This window comes from Terrapene carolina, unplaced genomic scaffold (assembly GCF_002925995.2).
Source record: "Terrapene carolina triunguis isolate 2854851 unplaced genomic scaffold, T_m_triunguis-2.0 Scaffold211, whole genome shotgun sequence".
Lineage (NCBI taxonomy): Eukaryota > Metazoa > Chordata > Testudines > Emydidae > Terrapene > Terrapene triunguis.
Window position 1 is genome coordinate 38,335,820 of NW_020664562.1, and position 18,055 is coordinate 38,353,874.

The 18,055-nt window shown below is 40.4% G+C and overlaps 1 protein-coding gene across 1 annotated transcript in view; it reads right to left on the reverse strand.

Annotated features, from left to right (window-relative positions):
• LOC112115974 (VWFA and cache domain-containing protein 1) overlaps positions 1-18,055 on the reverse strand; it is a 194,665-nt gene that overhangs the window by 45,361 nt on the left and 131,249 nt on the right. Inside the window, exons 5-11 of the mRNA XM_026656018.2 lie at positions 15,495-15,621; positions 12,376-12,520; positions 10,783-10,999; positions 5,842-5,991; positions 4,414-4,647; positions 819-968; positions 118-241 (exon numbers count right to left, since the gene is read on the reverse strand). Of these exons, the coding sequence (XP_026511803.1) occupies positions 118-241; positions 819-968; positions 4,414-4,647; positions 5,842-5,991; positions 10,783-10,999; positions 12,376-12,520; positions 15,495-15,621 (1,147 nt within the window). The remainder of the gene's footprint in view (positions 1-117; positions 242-818; positions 969-4,413; positions 4,648-5,841; positions 5,992-10,782; positions 11,000-12,375; positions 12,521-15,494; positions 15,622-18,055) is intronic.

An 18,055-nucleotide genomic window follows, 5' to 3' on the forward strand; every position in this document is an offset into this window, starting at 1 on the left:
CACAGTAATTATAATTCTATAAAGTAGCTCCTATTAAAGGGTTTTGTACAAACACTTCTGAGTCCTGTGAATCATTGATCTTAGCAAGCTATGACTTGAGCCTCAGTTCTTCCTTACCTAAGGATGTTCTGCCGAACCAATTCAAATTTTGGAATGTTCTCATAATGTATGATGTCAGTGTGAAGTGGTGGTTCAGACAGCAAATAAGGCCTTGTAAGGGATGGATGCATAAGAGTATACCCTAAAAAGAACAAAAAATGTGTTCAGTACAAGTGTTGGTTCAGTATGTAATAAGCAGAGTAAGAACATAAAAACAAGTATACTGACTACATGTATGAAAGTCCTCCAATTTACTTAAGAAACTACCCTAACAGTAACCATACCATCACATCATAAAGCAGTTTAGTGACAACAAAATTTTAAGAACTTGGTAAATTGACTCAAACAAAAAATGACTAAAATGACCATGGCATAAAAAGTGAAAAAGCTTATAATATAAACAAATTTACGTGCAAAAGCTATAGTTTTGGCTTTCTGGCCTACAACTGTGAAAACAATCTATTTCATAGCAACATTTTTATATCAAGACCCCTGTATAATAAACGCAAACCATAAATCTGCTTATATACCCTATCTGTCCAACAATTACTGTTAGACAGAACTACTTAAACAACTGACACACAATCTGTTGAGAAACGGCACTGTTCACTTTACCATTCTACTTACAAATAAGGAGCAGAATAAGGAGTTGGTTTTCTACAGTCTAATTTCACCAAACAGGAAGATAATGTATTTATGTATCTGAACCACAAAATCACCTTTATTGTCTATGAGAAATGTGTAGGAAGCCAAAGAATCTTGATAATAGGTCACATCCTCCAAGATATATGCCAGGTTAACATCCACTCCCACAATCCCAAGCAGCATGTTTCCAAAGTAACAAGGTTTACTTACAGTCATTATCAGACCTTGAGATAAAAGGAAGAGCACAGAAAGCATTAGCAATAATGAACTTGCCAGTTAATTAACGTAAAGTATGTTCTTCACCAGTTCTGTGCTAAATAGAAAAGAGGGGACGTTAACTTGTGTAACCAGGTGACAAAAACATCCTTTTGTCCAGCATATTCAATTTTCAAAAAGTTGCTGCCGTACCACGTAGGAGTATTTTCAAAAGCTAAAATTAAAAGACTTAGCAAGTAGGCCCCGATTAAACTTCCAATGAAGTCAAAAGACTCCCACAGGTTTCAATGGGTGTTGGATCAAGTCCATATGTAGGCTTCCCTTCGTAAGTCACAGTTCTGAGAATTTGTATGTATAATTCAATATTCAGTTCAAATTGAATATGTATAATTCAACCCTCTGTAAAAGTTAAGGCAATTTTAACCCATTTGTTGCAATTGTTTCCCTAGGACAATGTGACATGGTGACCCAGTGAAGTACCAGTAGTAGTACTATGATCATCTGATTCAATAAATGCTTTCAGTGATAGATGTCAAACAATGGTAATGCTTGAAGCCCATGATTAAATAACAGCATTAAAGATAACAGAAGCTCTACCAGCTTTGACATCTCTTACTGACAGTACTTCTGGCGTCAGAATATAGAACTGCTGCTAGCATTTAACAGTAGAAATGTGGGAGTCGGGGCTTGGTGACAGGATGGAAGGCTGAGAAGTGGAGGTTTAGGAAATAAGTGAATTATGCTACAACAGTTGTATTCCCCTTCTTCCATCCTCATATTAGCCACTTTTTACCTTTCTGGTGGTGAGTTAAAGTGGTACATTGAATATACCATAAGTTATTAAAACACACAGTGCATTTTACATTTTGTTTCTTCATCGGCACACAGTTAGATGCCTTAGGGACAAGAATGTGAATTAATATAAAAAGGACCTAGATTCTCTCTCTCTTTTTTTTTTTTTGTATTTTTCTTAAGGTCTGTATTTTTACTTTCCCCCCCCCATGCACCTATAAAAATGTTAACAAGAATAAAAAAATCTTACTCGTAAAATATGAATTGGGATGAATTTTGCTCATCTGATTATATATGCAGTATGTCAGCCTCTTCTTCTTAACTAAATCCCAACACAGCCATTGTACTGGGTATTATAACCAAAAGCATTACAATGATTTTTAGAAACCTCTCAATGCCTGAGGTAAAAATGTAGCAGTCCATTTCTGTCTTACTTTGTGTGTCATGGTCATATGGAAACTCACTCACCCCTTTAATATAAAACAGATATCAAATTCATCTCCATAAATGAGGTTTTTTTTAAAAAAAATAAAAAAACCTATGCACACTCCTAATTATGTAAGCCAAATCTATTCAATTGTACCATTTATAATCCTTATGTTGTACAACTTCTCCACTATGCTTGGATGTGGATGTGTGAGAGATGAGTGGCAATGCATCACGCAGAGTGATGAGAAAAGAGAAAACTAGGCTATCATTCTGCATGAGAGAAGCATGTCCAGGAGCAATCTCAGAACACAGGGAGGACTTCAGACTCTCAAGAGTCACTCTGATCAGATGGCAAATAAGGACAACCTGCCTTAGAGGTCTGGAAACCCTGCTGAGCCATACTCCTTAACCCCTCCTCCATAACATCACACACAAGAAAATGGAAAGCCATGTCCAGAGAAATGCAGGAGTTGTTAAGCTTATTAACTCTAATAGTTAGTAATTACCAGGGGCGGCTCTATATTTTTTGCCGCCCCAAGCACGGCAGTCAGGCCGCCTTTGGCGGCGTTTCTGCAGGAGGTCCGCCCCAGTCAAGCGGATTCAGTGGCGGTTCTGCGGGTGATCTGCCGGTCCCGTGCCGGCATACCCGCCGCCGAATTGCCGCCAAAACCGCGGGACCGGCGGACCTCCCGCAGAAACGCCACCGAAGGCAGCCTGACTGCCGCCCTCACAGCGACCGGCAGGCCGCCCCCTGCAGCTTGCGCCCCTGGTAATTACATAGCACCTTAAATCTTCAAAGCACTGGGAAAACACTAATGCCATTCCCAACTCCCCTATAAAGTAGGGTTTTTTCCTCCTCACTTTACAGAAACATGAGCAGAGGCAGAGAAGCATTGCTTTATAGGCTAGTACTCTATCTCACAATGACATTCATGCCAGTGCAAGAGCCTATATTAAAGACCCTCCAAGTCCCAACTCCTCCCATAAGCATGTGAAAGGGGCCACATATGGAACACCGGGGCCTTTGCATCACTTTTTATGAGGGCTCTGTGCAGGACTGGCTGCATGTTTCTTGCGGTCCTAGGCAAACATTTACACATGACATCATCCCCTCATCTTCTGCATAGTTCCATCTGATTTCTCTATTGCAACCAAGTAAAATAAAACATGTGAACATTAGGGTTTATACAGGGTTTAAGCAACAGGTCAGATTCACGTCCACAACTGCGCTATATCAGCACAAAGTGGTCTGTAACTGGTGGATCTGGGCAATGTATTTGGGGAAACACTCCATTGATGTACAGCCATCATAGAGACTCCGATTTCATCCTACTCCTGGCCCCCAGGCAAACATGGTGTAGTAACCAGGATGTTGCTGCTGATACCTGGCTTCCGGAATGGCCATTCATGCCAGGCTTCAGGCGGCCCTGTCTTGTGCTGAGGACAACCACATTCCTACGTCTTTTTTGAGCACAGCTTAATCAGAACAGGGAATCTGGTCAAATGTTTAGCAGTTCCCCCTGATATGCGGGGTCCTTCCCTAACCCTGTATGACTGCTGGAACCTCCTGGAGTCCTACGCTTCCAAACCTAGGAAGGTGTTGGGTAAAGAGTCCAGAGCAGCTGCTAAGCTGTTTGGTGAGATGCCGCTCCATACCTCAGCTACTGTGGGGAAGGAAGGAAAAGAAGAAGGAAATGTCCAGCAGGAACAAGCCCTCATGAAGTTGTGTGCATGGCTCCAGTATCTGAGGAAGGAAGGGGGATTTTGGCATCTGACAGGAATGCCACTTCCTCCATTATGCTGTCCTATGCACCCGTGGTCTGCTTAGAGGGCAACACCAGCTCTGAATGGGCCAACTGGAGTGCAGGGGCGGCCAGGGCTACCATTTCAGCCTGGAACCGTGCTCCCACAAGCACAGAGGAGTTTCCTATACAAATCCAAATGACTGACGCTGTATCAGTATGCCCCTGAGAGACAATTTCACCCTTCAATCTACATCCATTAAATGTCACCTTACCCACACTTTCCATAAACAGGCCCCGGTGGGCGTAAAACTTTACATGTAATCCCTGCAAGAAGGACTTAATTTTACACATCCCTTAGGGACCATCCTAAAAGCACCACCTTATCTGTTGGCTAGAAACCTGGGGACGGGCAGGCAGGCAGGCAGGCAGACGGAAGCCTAACCTCTCTTTTTTTACCTGCTCAATTTCAGATTTTCTAAGCACTTACCGTCTCCCATTTCATCTGAGAAGGGCAGACTGAAGACTGCCTCATCAACCATTCGGTTGGGGAGGTTTGTATAAAATCGACCCACTGTGGTTTCCAAGTTACTGAGCTGGTTCAAGACCATCATACTCCCCTTGATCACAGGTAAGGCAGTTCGATCAGGCACTCCATACTTCACTGAGTTCTGTTCTGCCAGATCTCGGAGAAATGCCAGTTCTTTTAAGCCTGTCACTCCCTCTGAAAAAGAGATATTGCCAGGATGAGGGAGGAGAAAGTAAGAAATTTAATTTCAGTTGAGTCTCCTACATCTTACTCCAAATTAAAACTACAGTACAGTACGTACTTTGTGTTGCCAACTCATGCAGTTAGTCTGAACACGGTGAATGCCTATTTAAGTGGAAGTGTGGAGTACTGTTTAGTGACTAATACTGGTTGGGTGAATTATAATGTAGGTATAATCAGTCACTACAGGATTTAAAAGGTGTCCACTCAGATAATGTTCCACTGTACAGAAACTCAAGATGGTTGCTCCATGTCACTATTTAGATATTTTTTACCCCCTTTTTTTTTTTAAACAGAGAGCTTTGTGTATCCCATTGTCTCCCACCAGTGGCTAGTCCATGTAGAGATTTATTAATCTGCTATGCAGCCTTGGAGTTAATAGACCTTGTCCTTTAGCTCAAGCAACAGTGTCTCATGCTTTTAGATACAGATCTGCCAGGATTCAGTCCCTGCAGATGACCTAACAAAGGGAATTCTTGAAAGTGGGGACCCAAATGGGAATTTCATCTGCTATATAGCCACACAGTGTGTTAGTGTGGGTTGCATGCACATTCTCCGTGGCCAGGTATAAGCTTCCCTGGATGGGGTGTGTGTACAACCCATGCTAATATGACAGTCTACTGCTTTCTGTGCTACAGATATTTTTGAAAAAAGGACTATGATTCCACTGGGTCAGTGTGCGTACCTTTAACTTTATTCTTGGCTTAAGCCCCAGTTCAGCAAAGCACTTAAGCACATGCTTGACTTCAAGCTCAGACTTAAATCCCATCAATATCAATAGGAGCTAAACACTTACGTGTTTGCTGAGTTGGGGCCTTAATAGGGAAACTCTTCCAAATTCAGTCTTGGTGTCAGAGGGTGAGGCTCCAGCAAAGTCTATGGTTACACCATGTATTGAATTTGCCCCATGGTGCTTGGCATTCAGCATTTCAGGCAACATATATAAATCAGATCATTTGAATTTAGGTTTGCAAACATATGACTAAGTAGTTTTATGCCCCAAATAGGAAACTGTTATAATCTGGGGAATGACCTCTGGATTCTAAGGGCCAAAACTCACTTTTGACCCTTTCAAACAGACACAGAATAACACTGCACCGGGTTACTAGAGAATTTTAATCTACCAGAAATTTGGCACACATTTCTTACCGTTCATGAGTGCATAAGTGAGAATCATTACTGAGTTATTGAGGAAACTATTTTCTTCATTGATGACACGGAGAGTAGCCTTTTTATCATCATCTGAAGCATCTTTTGATGTAATCCCAGCTGACAGATAAATTATGACCATATCTGTATCTAATCAGAAATATATATGGCAAACAGTATATTAGATTCCAATTTACTCGAGACATTCAGCAATGCAGTAAAAATCCTTATATCAGTAAAAGAAGATAAATGTGAAGTTATCAGCAACCTTACTTATAAGAGTGGATGAAATGCATGAAAACACTCACTGTGTGGTTGTGAAGGCCTTTATAATTCCCAATGCACTTTCAGTTCCCACAGTTTCAGCTAACAAAGATTCACGAGTTTCAGCTCACACATTCTAACACACTATATAGTTTTCTAGTCCAGGCTGTGATTTCTTGGGCTAGACAAGTTCTGTCCTGGTCAGAACATGGAAGGGAAACAATCAAGGAACACAGAGTCCTGCAGGAAGTTGTTTTGGTGATTCAGTACAGTGACACTCCTCCCTTGAGAGGGACAGCTTCATCCCACAGGGACAGCCCTGAGCTTTCTCTTAGCTGAGACCTAAGGTGCATGTAGTTACTCAAGGTCCTGTGGCAGGAGTTGGGGTGTTAGCCCCCAATAATAAAATTTCCCTATAAGTAATTACATTTTGCCTACCTTAGATCTCCATGCCATTTTGGCTGGTTGGAGTATTCTTCACTTTTTGTCAAACACTGCTAAATAGTGAAATGTCTGCTATGTCCCACCCCAGGGATGGATGCACTTGAGTGATTCCTATATTTAAAGAGCTCTTGGTGGCTTTCCAGCTAACACAGGAGTTGTGTGGAGGGTTACTGCACTAGTGGCAGTTGTCAGCAGCTGCCTGTAAAAGTAACTCTTATACCTCCGTTTGTACTTTGGCCACCACCTGTCTGTGATCACCCACCATGTCTCCCACCTATTCCCAATACGACCCCATTTATAATAGCATATATTAGCATTTGCTAGATCTGAGCTGTGCTGCTTTTACATTGTTGAAATTTAAATAGGTTCCCCCGTTACTATTTCGTATCCCCCCCAAAACCATAACCCTCTTCCATAGTTACACAGAATGAAAGGAAATGGACACATAAAAGGACTCTGCATTGAAACTGAAATGGAATATGGATCATTATTTAAGTAGTGTTACTGAACATTTCATAGCAGATATCATATTAGTAGAGGAGAATCGTGTGTGTCACACACACACATATTTTACTAATTAGTTGCGGCCATGAAGCTTCTTGTTAAAATTATTAAAGCAAGAACAGAATTTGTCCTTCTACTGTCTGGAGAAATATGCATGGGGCTAACTCACAGATTGAATAGTCAGAGAAGGCTCTGTGGCACTCAGTAGCCATCACCCTTATTTATGCTATTCAGTAAAGAAAGGGTCCCTTTCACTCTCTTCAATTTGTAGCTAAGTGGACGTACACTGAACTGTTTTCTGCTTCTCCCCATTTTTCTTTTGCAAAGGAACTCCAGGAGCAACTGGGTGAGTTTGACTCATTTACTGAATAGTTACAGTCCACAGAGCAAACTTTGTGGCCCCTCTATGGTTTGCAAAAGCCCCAACTGCAGCAGGAATGCTCTCATTACGCGGCCTGTGAGTCAGTGAAGAGGAACAAAAGAAATCCGAACAATGTTATTTCTCATCTCTTCAGCAGGAAAAAGTTGGCTAGGCACTAGGCTATAGGGCAGGGGCTGGTGATGAGGAGGAGTAAGAAGGTTATATTAACTCTTTATTATGCACTGATGTGACACTGTGGAATACTGTGTCCAGTTCTGGTATTCACACTTGAAGAAGGAAGTTGATAAATTGGAGTGAGTTTGATTCTGCATTTCCCAGCAGCTCACAGCACCTGCATTTTTAGTGTAGCATATCTGATAATGTCATGAAATCTTCAGTAGAGAAAATAAAGTACACTTTTGCCTGGTTTCAAAAATAATCATTTTGTTGTTGTTGCAAAATTTCTTGTTCAGAAGTCCTGGTGAAGCAAATCAGTGGTTTGAGCATTGGCCTGCTAAACCCAGGGTTGTGAGTTCAATCCTTGAGGGGGCTATTTAGGGATCTGGGGCAAAAAAAATAGTTGGGGATTAGTCCTGCTTTGAGCAGGGGGTTGGACTAGATGATCTACTAAGGTCCCTTTCAACCCTGATATTCTAGGATTTTGGGGTGGAATGTTTCTGGTCACACTAACTTGAGATGACTTCCTTGTCGGCATTCTGGCTCCCTATGTGAATGGGTGTACAATGGTAATGTGGGGGAAAGAGATTCTTACACCCTCACCCCCTCCAGTGCTGGGGCAGTCAGAATTTAATCCATGGCTTATGTGTTTGTACAGCTCCTAGCACAATGGGGTCCATGACTAGGGCTCCTATGTAGTATGGTAATACAATAACAAACACCACCACCACCACTTGATCTTTGGGATCCTAAAGGATGGAAGGCACTATGGAAATGCAACATTATATGTTATAAGTTTGAAGAATAAGACATGACACATACTTACCATTCATCACTAAGTCATTTTGCCCTACTTAGACTGAACACATATCAACATATTTTTCAAGCTGTAAAGAATGTCTTATGTTAACGGCCTATCTCAAAGCCTCAAGGAAATTCAAATGAATGCTTACGCTCCATCCTATAGTTCAGCATTTAAAGCATCTTATGTATCAGTTAGGGATCATACATCGGTCCTACAATACCAAAGCACACTGAAGCATATTTCTGAAAGACTGCTAGCTTACCTCTCAATTCCCTTGCTTTGGTGGAAATGTCAAGTCTTGCCCGACTGATTTAAAAAATATATATATTTTCGAACATCAGTTTGCTGTTTTGTGTGTTCTGAACTAATGGCCTGAAAACAATTTAAATCAAAAGTGTTTTTTGATGCAAAGAAGCACCTGAAACTTCTATTCTCCTTTCCTTTTTTATTTCCCCCCTCCCCTCACCCTCACTCTTTAACTAGAGACAGCTTTTAAATCTAATCTGGTTTAAAAAAAACACTCCTCCAGGAGTATCCTCTTATTTCCGGGAAAGGTTTTATGACAATTAGCCGGTTCTCCTACACAGTTAATGAACCACATTTTCCTTCCTACAATAGCACTGGGGTAAAAAAAATTTTTTTTTTTTTTCAATACAAAGCCCTTAACTCTCCCAAGAGCCCGGTCTTTAAATTTTCTCCACTTGTGGAGCAGGCTGTGCATTACTCGTCCACCTGGTGTGTCCTGTAAATCCAGAAGCTACAGGAGTTTTGTGGCTGTGGTGTATATATACCGTTTGCAAAGCACTTTATAATACTTTGGGATTAAAGGCACCACATGAACATAAAATAATTACTGAGCTGCTGGTGACACCAATATAATAAATATTGTCAGAAGGCTGGGGAACGCAGAAACGTCCATCTTTTCAGTATAATTCTTATCTTACACACCAGGAATGCCTCAGTTTTTTCCATTATTAATTTACTTTTCTGCATGTGAATGGTTTCTCTGACACGCCTGCAGATCCTTTTAGGGAACAGAACATTAAAAATTCACAGTAAAAAAGAATAATATTATCTTGTTTCTTTTTGTACCAGAAACAAAAAATAGACAAGAAGATTGTTTACAAGAAAATGGAAGTGCATCACACATCCTCTTCTCAGAATCATTGTGTCCTGTCGCTCAGGCTCTCAGGTTTGTTGTACACATTATAAATCTTAAAAATTCTTTTGTTCTCACACATAGCCTTAAAAGGAGAGACTGTGTATTGTACTTTGAGCTTCAATAATGTGTCCTTATGTACCAGTGCCTAAAATATAACAAGTATTATTCATGAAACTGAAATAAACCCATGTGTTTTCACACTGCAGAATATACCAGTGTCTTCTATTTCCAATACACATGGAATGCTACGTACATAAGCAAGAATCTATTGCCAACGTTCTTTGAAATAACTAATGATAACTAAGCAAGACTTATTCCAGCCAACGTCAGCTGCATTAGATTTATCATCACCAGGCCGCTACCCTTCCCTCACTTTGTCACAAGTTAAAAGCCTGCCCTTGACAAAACCTATGTTTGAGCTGAACTAGACATAAATACAAGATAGCTTCAGATATGTTGGGCCTATAGCTCAACAGACCCGAGTGCTTACCAATCTAGAGGCGTACAAAGTGAAATGGGAGCACAGTTCACTCCATTGCTCCGGGTCGAGCACTAGGCTCCTTGGATGTGTGTTATTGCTTTCTTTTCTTAATAGTAAGTTTCAGTTAAGGGTCTCTCCAGTGCCCATTCGAAACAATGTGAAGTCAAATAGAAAGCATGGGACTAGATATGAGTAACTCTACATGTCTTTACACACACAAATTCAAGCAGATTTTCTTTGATGAGTGAGAATACAGTAAGGCCACCCTCACATATACATATAAATATCATATCATATATTTCAGGCACAGTGGTTGTTCTCTGTGAATGGTTTTTTTATGAGAAATATTAATATGTTCCCAAGGATTTTACATAGCCAGAGCACATCTGTGCAAATGGGAATTTTACCTGGCAGTGAAAGAAGTTTGCTGTGCTAATGATTACCATTAAAAAGGATCCACATCTGGGAAATAATTCAAAGATCTGGCAACTCATCCCCATAATTACATATTACAGATAATAAGGGAAGTGGGTGGAAGAAGCAAATGAAATGTAATGGACAATTTCAGCAGCCACTAAGTAAGTGGATTTAAAATCCAGTATATGCTATTTGAGCGACATGGTAAATACTTTTAATAAGACACTGCCCTGCCCAGGCTCCTGTCAATGTGAGCAATTCAGACAAAAAAGAAATATGTAAACTTAAAAAAAATAATATAAAGGATTTTATAAAAACAGACTTACTTCCTTGGAGTTTTGTGCCATTGTTTGTATTTCGTATTAATTGAAAAGCCTTTTGAAATCCCACTGCATGCTGGGTAGGGTTGTCGGATGATTTTATACTGCTAACGAAGGTGGACATCTTCCTTTTTGTCTCACTAGTGGCAGGAGACAAAAATGTCTTATAGCACTGATCCAGTGAGCAGGTTCTTACTGTGTCTGCCACGGTTAGCACTGAGATCTTAAAAGAGAAGAAAATATATTGGATTATTTTACCATTTATAATTCTTTATGTACTGATATAGCACACAAATGATAAGCCAACGGAAGAGTTTCTGTGGATTTAAAACCAATTGTTAAAAAATAAAATGCTTGAGGCATAAATCCATCACATTTGAAATGGATTAGACTTATGATGATTAAGGTAAAAAGAGACTTTAGCCTTTTTTTCTCAGATGAAATCTGCTTCATTCTGCTCACACATAATAGTTACCATACTCTCATAGGCAAAAAATCTAAGCAAGCTATAGATATCTCAACCCAAAATCTGCAGAGAGCATTTTCAATAAATCTCCAGTGCCTACAGAAAAATGGAGCGCTTGTGGGAAAAAACTAGGAAATTTCCATAGGCAAACATAATGAGCTCTATACTAACTTACTGTACTTTTAATATTTTATTGAACGTGAGCCAAATTCACCACCACTTTTTATCCTGTAGATAAGTTAAAGAAAGCAGTGATAATCCTTGCACTATTAAATGTATCAGTAAGATAGTTTATGAAATAAGTGGCATACTTTACTATGAGCTATGATTGATGCAAAAGTAGTGACAGAATAAGAACACCACTGCATACCGCAACAGCAGTAAATGTGTGCCTGTAAAACAGATTTCAAAATTACCAAGTTACTGCATAATTAATAAAAGTGTTGTTTTAACTTATAATAAATATTTCTCATTCATTTAACCCCTGATTCAGCAAAACACTTAAGCACATGCTTAACTTTAAGCGCATACTTAAGTGTTCTGCTGAATTGGAACCATAGTACCTTCTACCATAGAATTTTAAAACTCTTTCCATGCATTAAGTCTTATACATATATTACAGATGAAGAAAATTAAGGCAGAGAAAGATAAAGTGACCCCAATATCATGCAGAATGTCTGCAACATAGCTGCAAAATGGAACCCAGCCCCTGTGCTTTAGCCATGCTCTTCTCTTATCTAAACTCTCTAGGAGCTTTGCAGACATTAATTATGTTTCACACCATCCCCGTAAGGTAGTGAAGTAAATTATCTTCATTTCACAGCCTGGAAAATGGTCTCAGAGGTTAAATGATTTGCCCAAGGCCACTTAGTGTGCCAAATGGTAGAGTTGGGATTAGTACACAGCTCTCCTAACATCTGGTCCTGTACCTAATGCACTGTATTCTCAATGCTTCCCATTACAAAAATGGTTACAAAACGTCTCCTAAAAAGCTGAAAGCATTACAGATAAATAACTCAGAAATATGATTTTGTTTTAGATAAATGCAAAAATGAAAATGTAAACAACCCCCCCACCCCTCCAAGGATGGTTAAAACTAAGGAAAGACACACAGTGGCTTAGTGCAACCTCACCTTATCATGTTCATCTATAGAGCTCAGAATAACCTGAGCTGCATCTTTGGCAATTTGAAGTTGTGTCTCTGTGACTGAAGCCCCATGGTCCACAATTATAACTATGTGCTTAGACTGGGGTCTAACCGTAGAGACATAGACAGGCCTGAAATGACACAAACATATTGACATCATGATGACCTCTCAGCTTACAGTTTCCATAGTAGTTTACTAAATAAAAGGAAAAGAAAAAAGGAATAATTGCTTGGTTTCATGAAATTTTACATTAGCGAAGAATACCTTGAAAACTTAACCTGATGAGTTTACGAGTAGAGTTGCAGGGCTAGGAAGCATTAGTCAGGTAACAGGGTTCACAAAGAGAGTGAGATAAGGTCCGTGCCCCAAAGAGTTTACAATCCTGCAACACTTACTTTTTACTTCATGCCTTTGAGTAGTTCCACTGAAGTCAAAGGGACAATTCATGCAAGTCAAGTTAAGTTTGCACATAAGTGTTTGCACGATTGGAGCCTAATTTCATACATCATGCAATGACAACTGACAAATGACAGGGAAGAGGAAGGACAATAACAAGGCCACACAATGACTGTTTTGGCAGATGGACGTCCAGAGGTTCTGCAACCTGTAATTTTTGTAAAAGTGTATTAACTCAGTGACACAGTCTGAACAAGTCCCCTGCACAATAACTGACTAAAAGAAGATTCCAGCTACTATAGAATGATCCACACAACTGACACCGTGGCTAGAATATTTAGACCAAATGGTCAAGTGTGAGTACCTGCAGATTAGGCACCTAAATCCTGATTAAGGCACTTAAATAAAAAGGGCTTGATCTTTAGAGATGCTGAACGCTCAACCTCCCACTGACGCTAATGAGAGTTGTGGGTGCTCAGCACCACTAATAATCAGGTCTCGTATTTGGGTGTCTATTTAAGTAGGTGCCCAATTTTAGGCCCTAATTTTGGAACATTCGGCCTTAGTTATCAACCAGCAACTTGCAGTGAATGACCTGTTTCGTTAAAGCATCAGCAGTGACAGTGTTCGGGGATACTGTCTGTAACTATCTCAGCATACACAGCACAAAGATTTTGGAAACAGAATGAGTAAGAGTGACAAGGAGTAACTGCCTCATGATGAACGCTTGATGCAGTCAATCTTGGCCATATGGAGAGATAAATACAATACTGGATGTTTGCTGGTTACATGACAAGTAAAAATCTGTGCAAGCTGTGTATAATTGCGTTAGCACAGTAGGTTTGGTTTATCACAATGAGAATAAGGCTCCTGCCAGGAAGGGCTTTTCTATGAATGCACTGGAATGTAATGCACATAGGTCATGCTCCACAAGCTCTTCTTATCTGTGCATTTTTAAACTGGATTATCAAAATTTGTCAAAGTCTGCTAAAGGCACTTAGCGTTTTCGTGTGTATGTTTGCCAACATCAAAATATACTACTTGGTGAAATGTTCAGATATAGTTTGATACCGTGAGGTATGTGAGAAAGATTTACCAAAGATCTCTTTTCAGGGTCTCAAAGCTGGAACAAATTAGAAGGATCTTGAATAAGAAGTAAAAACAACAGAACCCTTTTCCCTGTTAACGTAGACCTAAAACTACTTGACTTTAAGCATGAGTTTTGGGATCTAATTTTTAGGACATCAAAATCACCCACAGAAGTCATCTTAGAGGAAATGCAGAATATTTTAGAAAAGGCATTGAAATAAACAGCTGGCACAAACCAGTTCTTAATTATAGAATAGGCTGCAGCTCTACAGTGGTATTAATATCTATCATTTACACAGTACTTCTGATCTTCAAAGCACTTAAAGGTTAACTAGTTCATCCAACAAACCCTCTCAGGTAAATACCGGTAAAAAATATCTCTAATTTACTTATGGAGAAATTGAAGCAGAGATTGAGTAATTTGCACAAGGTCAGAGGAAGTCTTTGTCAGATCTGAGATTAGAACTCAAGTATTCTTGGCTCTCAATCTTTACACCACACCCTTCTCAGACCACAGTATGTTCAAACAAGCCCAGCCACTCAGATCATATGATGATGACTATGGGGTGAACACCTACATATTAGATTAGATTGCTCAATTTTGACAGATAAGCAAAAAACATTTTTCAGTCTCTATGATCGTCTCTCTCTTATATGGAAATATTCCTGTATGAACTAATATCTCCTCAGTAAGATTCATTATCCAGCAAGGTTAGTTAATATACAAGGAGAGAGTCAAAGGCGACTAGATTTTCTCAAAAGACCACCACGAGGTGCCTTCGTATGCTGGCAAGCAAATTACAAAGCTGTAAGGCCTTCCTAAGTAGTCCATTACTTCCAATGTTAACCATGCATTTAAAAAACCATTCAGAGGCCTTTCTACAGAAGGGAAGTAGGCCTCAATCCTGCAGTCTCCAGACAGGCAGAACTTCCCACTGCAATGAGTGGGGAGTTCCTTCCAAGAAAGGATTGCAAGATCAGGCCCAGTAACTCTGCATTACAGCACTTGCAAAGGAGTATAAATTTCAAAATGGTGGATGTGAAATTCAATTGTAGGAATAACTTAATATTACAACCTCTCACCAGGTTGCTGTACGCATTGGTGCTAAGTTCATATAGTGAAGGGCACTAGAGCCCAGGGAGGAAAGAAATTGTACTGAAACTACTTTCCAACAGGGTTACATCATAAACAGATTATTAGCATGGCTATCTGAATCATCCAACCGCTTATTCCCTAGTCATTCCCTAGCTTATTTATTGTTCAGTTTCAAGTAAGCTTCCTAGCAGAAAATGAAGAACTGATTTTCTACCATCTTCTGCATTTCTCTACCATCTATGAAATGTTAGCAGGCTGAGGCATTACTTACAAATGTTTACTGGCTGTTAAGGTTATTAAGCTGAAGCTAGGGAGAGGTGTGTGTGTCTGGGGATAATCTTATTTTATCCTTCCAAGTAAAATCTCTACTGAAAGTTTGATTTGCTGATTTTTAGAACAACCTAAAGAGTCAACGTTCATGAGGACTTTTTAGAAAAAACGGGACGCTGGATTGAAAACAATATTTTGAGAATATAATTTTAGCACTTGGTTTCATCTGAACACAAAAAGAATAAAATCATACCTGCTACGGTGTTCGTAACTTCCCTTACACCGGAACTTGTGTGCTGGAAACACAGTAAAAATGCCTTCTTCTGAGCTAAAGTATTGCCATTTAATTCCTGGGTTAGACTTCAGATTGTCAGCAAGAACTACGGAGTGAAAAGGAAAAAAATGAATGGGACTGCAAAGGAAAGTCAAAGGAGATGTATGCATTTATACACGGCATCTTCAAAATACCTCACGTTTGCATAAATAGCAAGAATATCCAGAGTTATAATACCTAAAGCCAACAACAACAAGTAGTAGTATTGGAAGGGAGATACATGATTGTGAGACATGAAGTTTTATGTTCCTGATTTAACTTCTAAAATCCAAACTGTTCAGTTTGGTCACGTCCTTAGTGATACTTTAATATTTTTTGTGGAGAACACCATATTCTCCCTAGCCATTGTTTCACTGCCATGAACTCGACTTCTTAGTATACAATGAATTGTAACAGATTGTACAGACGTAACAGATTGCAACAGCTCCTTTACCACACCTGGACATTTCCTTAGCATCTGCATTCTCCATACAATTCATAAAGCTGCTCTTTGACCCATCGTGTCCATGCAGCTTCTCCTGAAAGGCGTCATGCACATACAAAATATCCACTTTTCCCCAAGGATGAATCCCCAACCACTCAAATCCTCATTGAACATCGTCCCCTCCAAATTCCCGAAGCACTAGTACATTATTTCCCTACCTGAGGGATGATGGGAAGAGTGGTCCATAAGGCAGTAGAGGAGGAAGGAGGGCAAAGAAAGCTGCATAACCACCAGTCCTCCCCACTGCAAACATACAACTGCTGATGCGAGCATCTCCCTGAAAAACCTCCTGCTTTCCCCTCCAGCTCAGAAGAATGTGAGAGCAGCTCATCTGTACATGACTACAAGAAAGCAGCCTGCAAAATAACCTTCACTTTGTTGCTTCGATACACAGCTCGACCCACTCCCAGGAGCCCGGGCAGCCTAACACCAGGAAGCCAACAGGGGAGGAAGGGAGAGAGAACAAAAACACAAACAAAGCTACATTAGTGGGAAGAGGCACCCATAGGGTGACCAGATGTCCCGATTTTATAGGGACAGTCCTGATTTTTGGGTCTTTTTCTTATATAGGCTCCTATTACCTCCCACCCCCGTCCCGATTTTTCACACTTGCTGTCTGGTCACCCTAGGCACCCACCAATGGGGGAGTTTCCACAAAAATAAAATGGGAACCACTGCAGTGATCTGTATGGAGTTGTGGGGGCTCTGAATTAGGAGGTTGTTTTTAAAGTGATAGCCCAAAAATACACCTGAAACCACTAGCTCTTTTGTAATCCTTTCACTTGAAAATGGTTGACTACACACACACACACTTTACAAATAAACCAACACCACAAAAGTAAAGTCCATCCCCTTGCCTAGCAGTACTGACTGCAAAATATTGATGACTGAGGTCTGGTCTATACTACCCGCCTGAATCGGCAGGTAGAAATCGACCTCTCGGGGATCGATTTATCGCGTCCCGTCGGGACGCGACAATCGATCCCCGAATCGGCGCTCTAACTCCACCAGCGGAGGTGGTAGTAAGCGCCGCCGACAAAAAGCCGCAGAAGTCGATTTTGCCGCCGTCCTCACAACGGGGTAAGTCGGCTGTGATACGTCGAATTCAGCTACGCTATTCACGTAGCTGAATTTGCGTATCTTAAATCGACTCCCCCCTGTAGTGTAGATGTACCCTGAGGTTACACGCTTCTTGAAATTCAAGTCTGTGATGGAAACAATGATAAGCAAGTTATATGCAAATGATACTATTACAAATAATATTTGGGCGGAAAATGTTCAGAGAACCTTAACTCAGGATGATACAGTATCCAATGAATGCTATGTGTCTATAGAAAATGGAAGTTAAAACATTAAAGGGAAGTCTATTATTTATATAGTTTATACATGAATCCCCCCATGCTTTCTGGTCCATTAGAAAAAGTTCCTTTACTTTTCTCAGTGGCAGATCATGAGGGCGCTGAACATTCTTTATACCAAAATAGCCTCAAAAAGTAACTAATAGATGGCACATAATGAGGCTATGGCCTGATCTGCTAAAATCCTCTGGCTTATATATTTTCATGATCTGGTACAAATATTTTGCGGAACTTTCAGTAAATATGGTTCCCATCATTCAGGGCTCAATGATAACTGGACCTGAGAGTGCGCCGGAAGGGATTAAAAGGATACAAGAAGCTTTCTCCCAACTACACCACACCCTCATTTGTGCAAGGGATGGACACCAGTGGTGGTCCCTGAACCCAAGGATTGCTCCAAGCTTCCAGAAAATGCTTCACTATAGATAGGGCCCTACCAAATTCACGGCCATGAAAAACGCGTCACGGACCATGAAATCTGGTCTTCCCCCGTGAAATCTGGTCTTTTGTGTGCTTTTATCCTATACTATAGGGATTTCACGGGGAAGACCAGCGTTTCTCAAATTGGGGGCCCTGACCCAAAAGGGAGGTGTGTGTGTGTGTGTGTGTGTGTGTGTGTGTGTGTGTGTGTGTGTGTG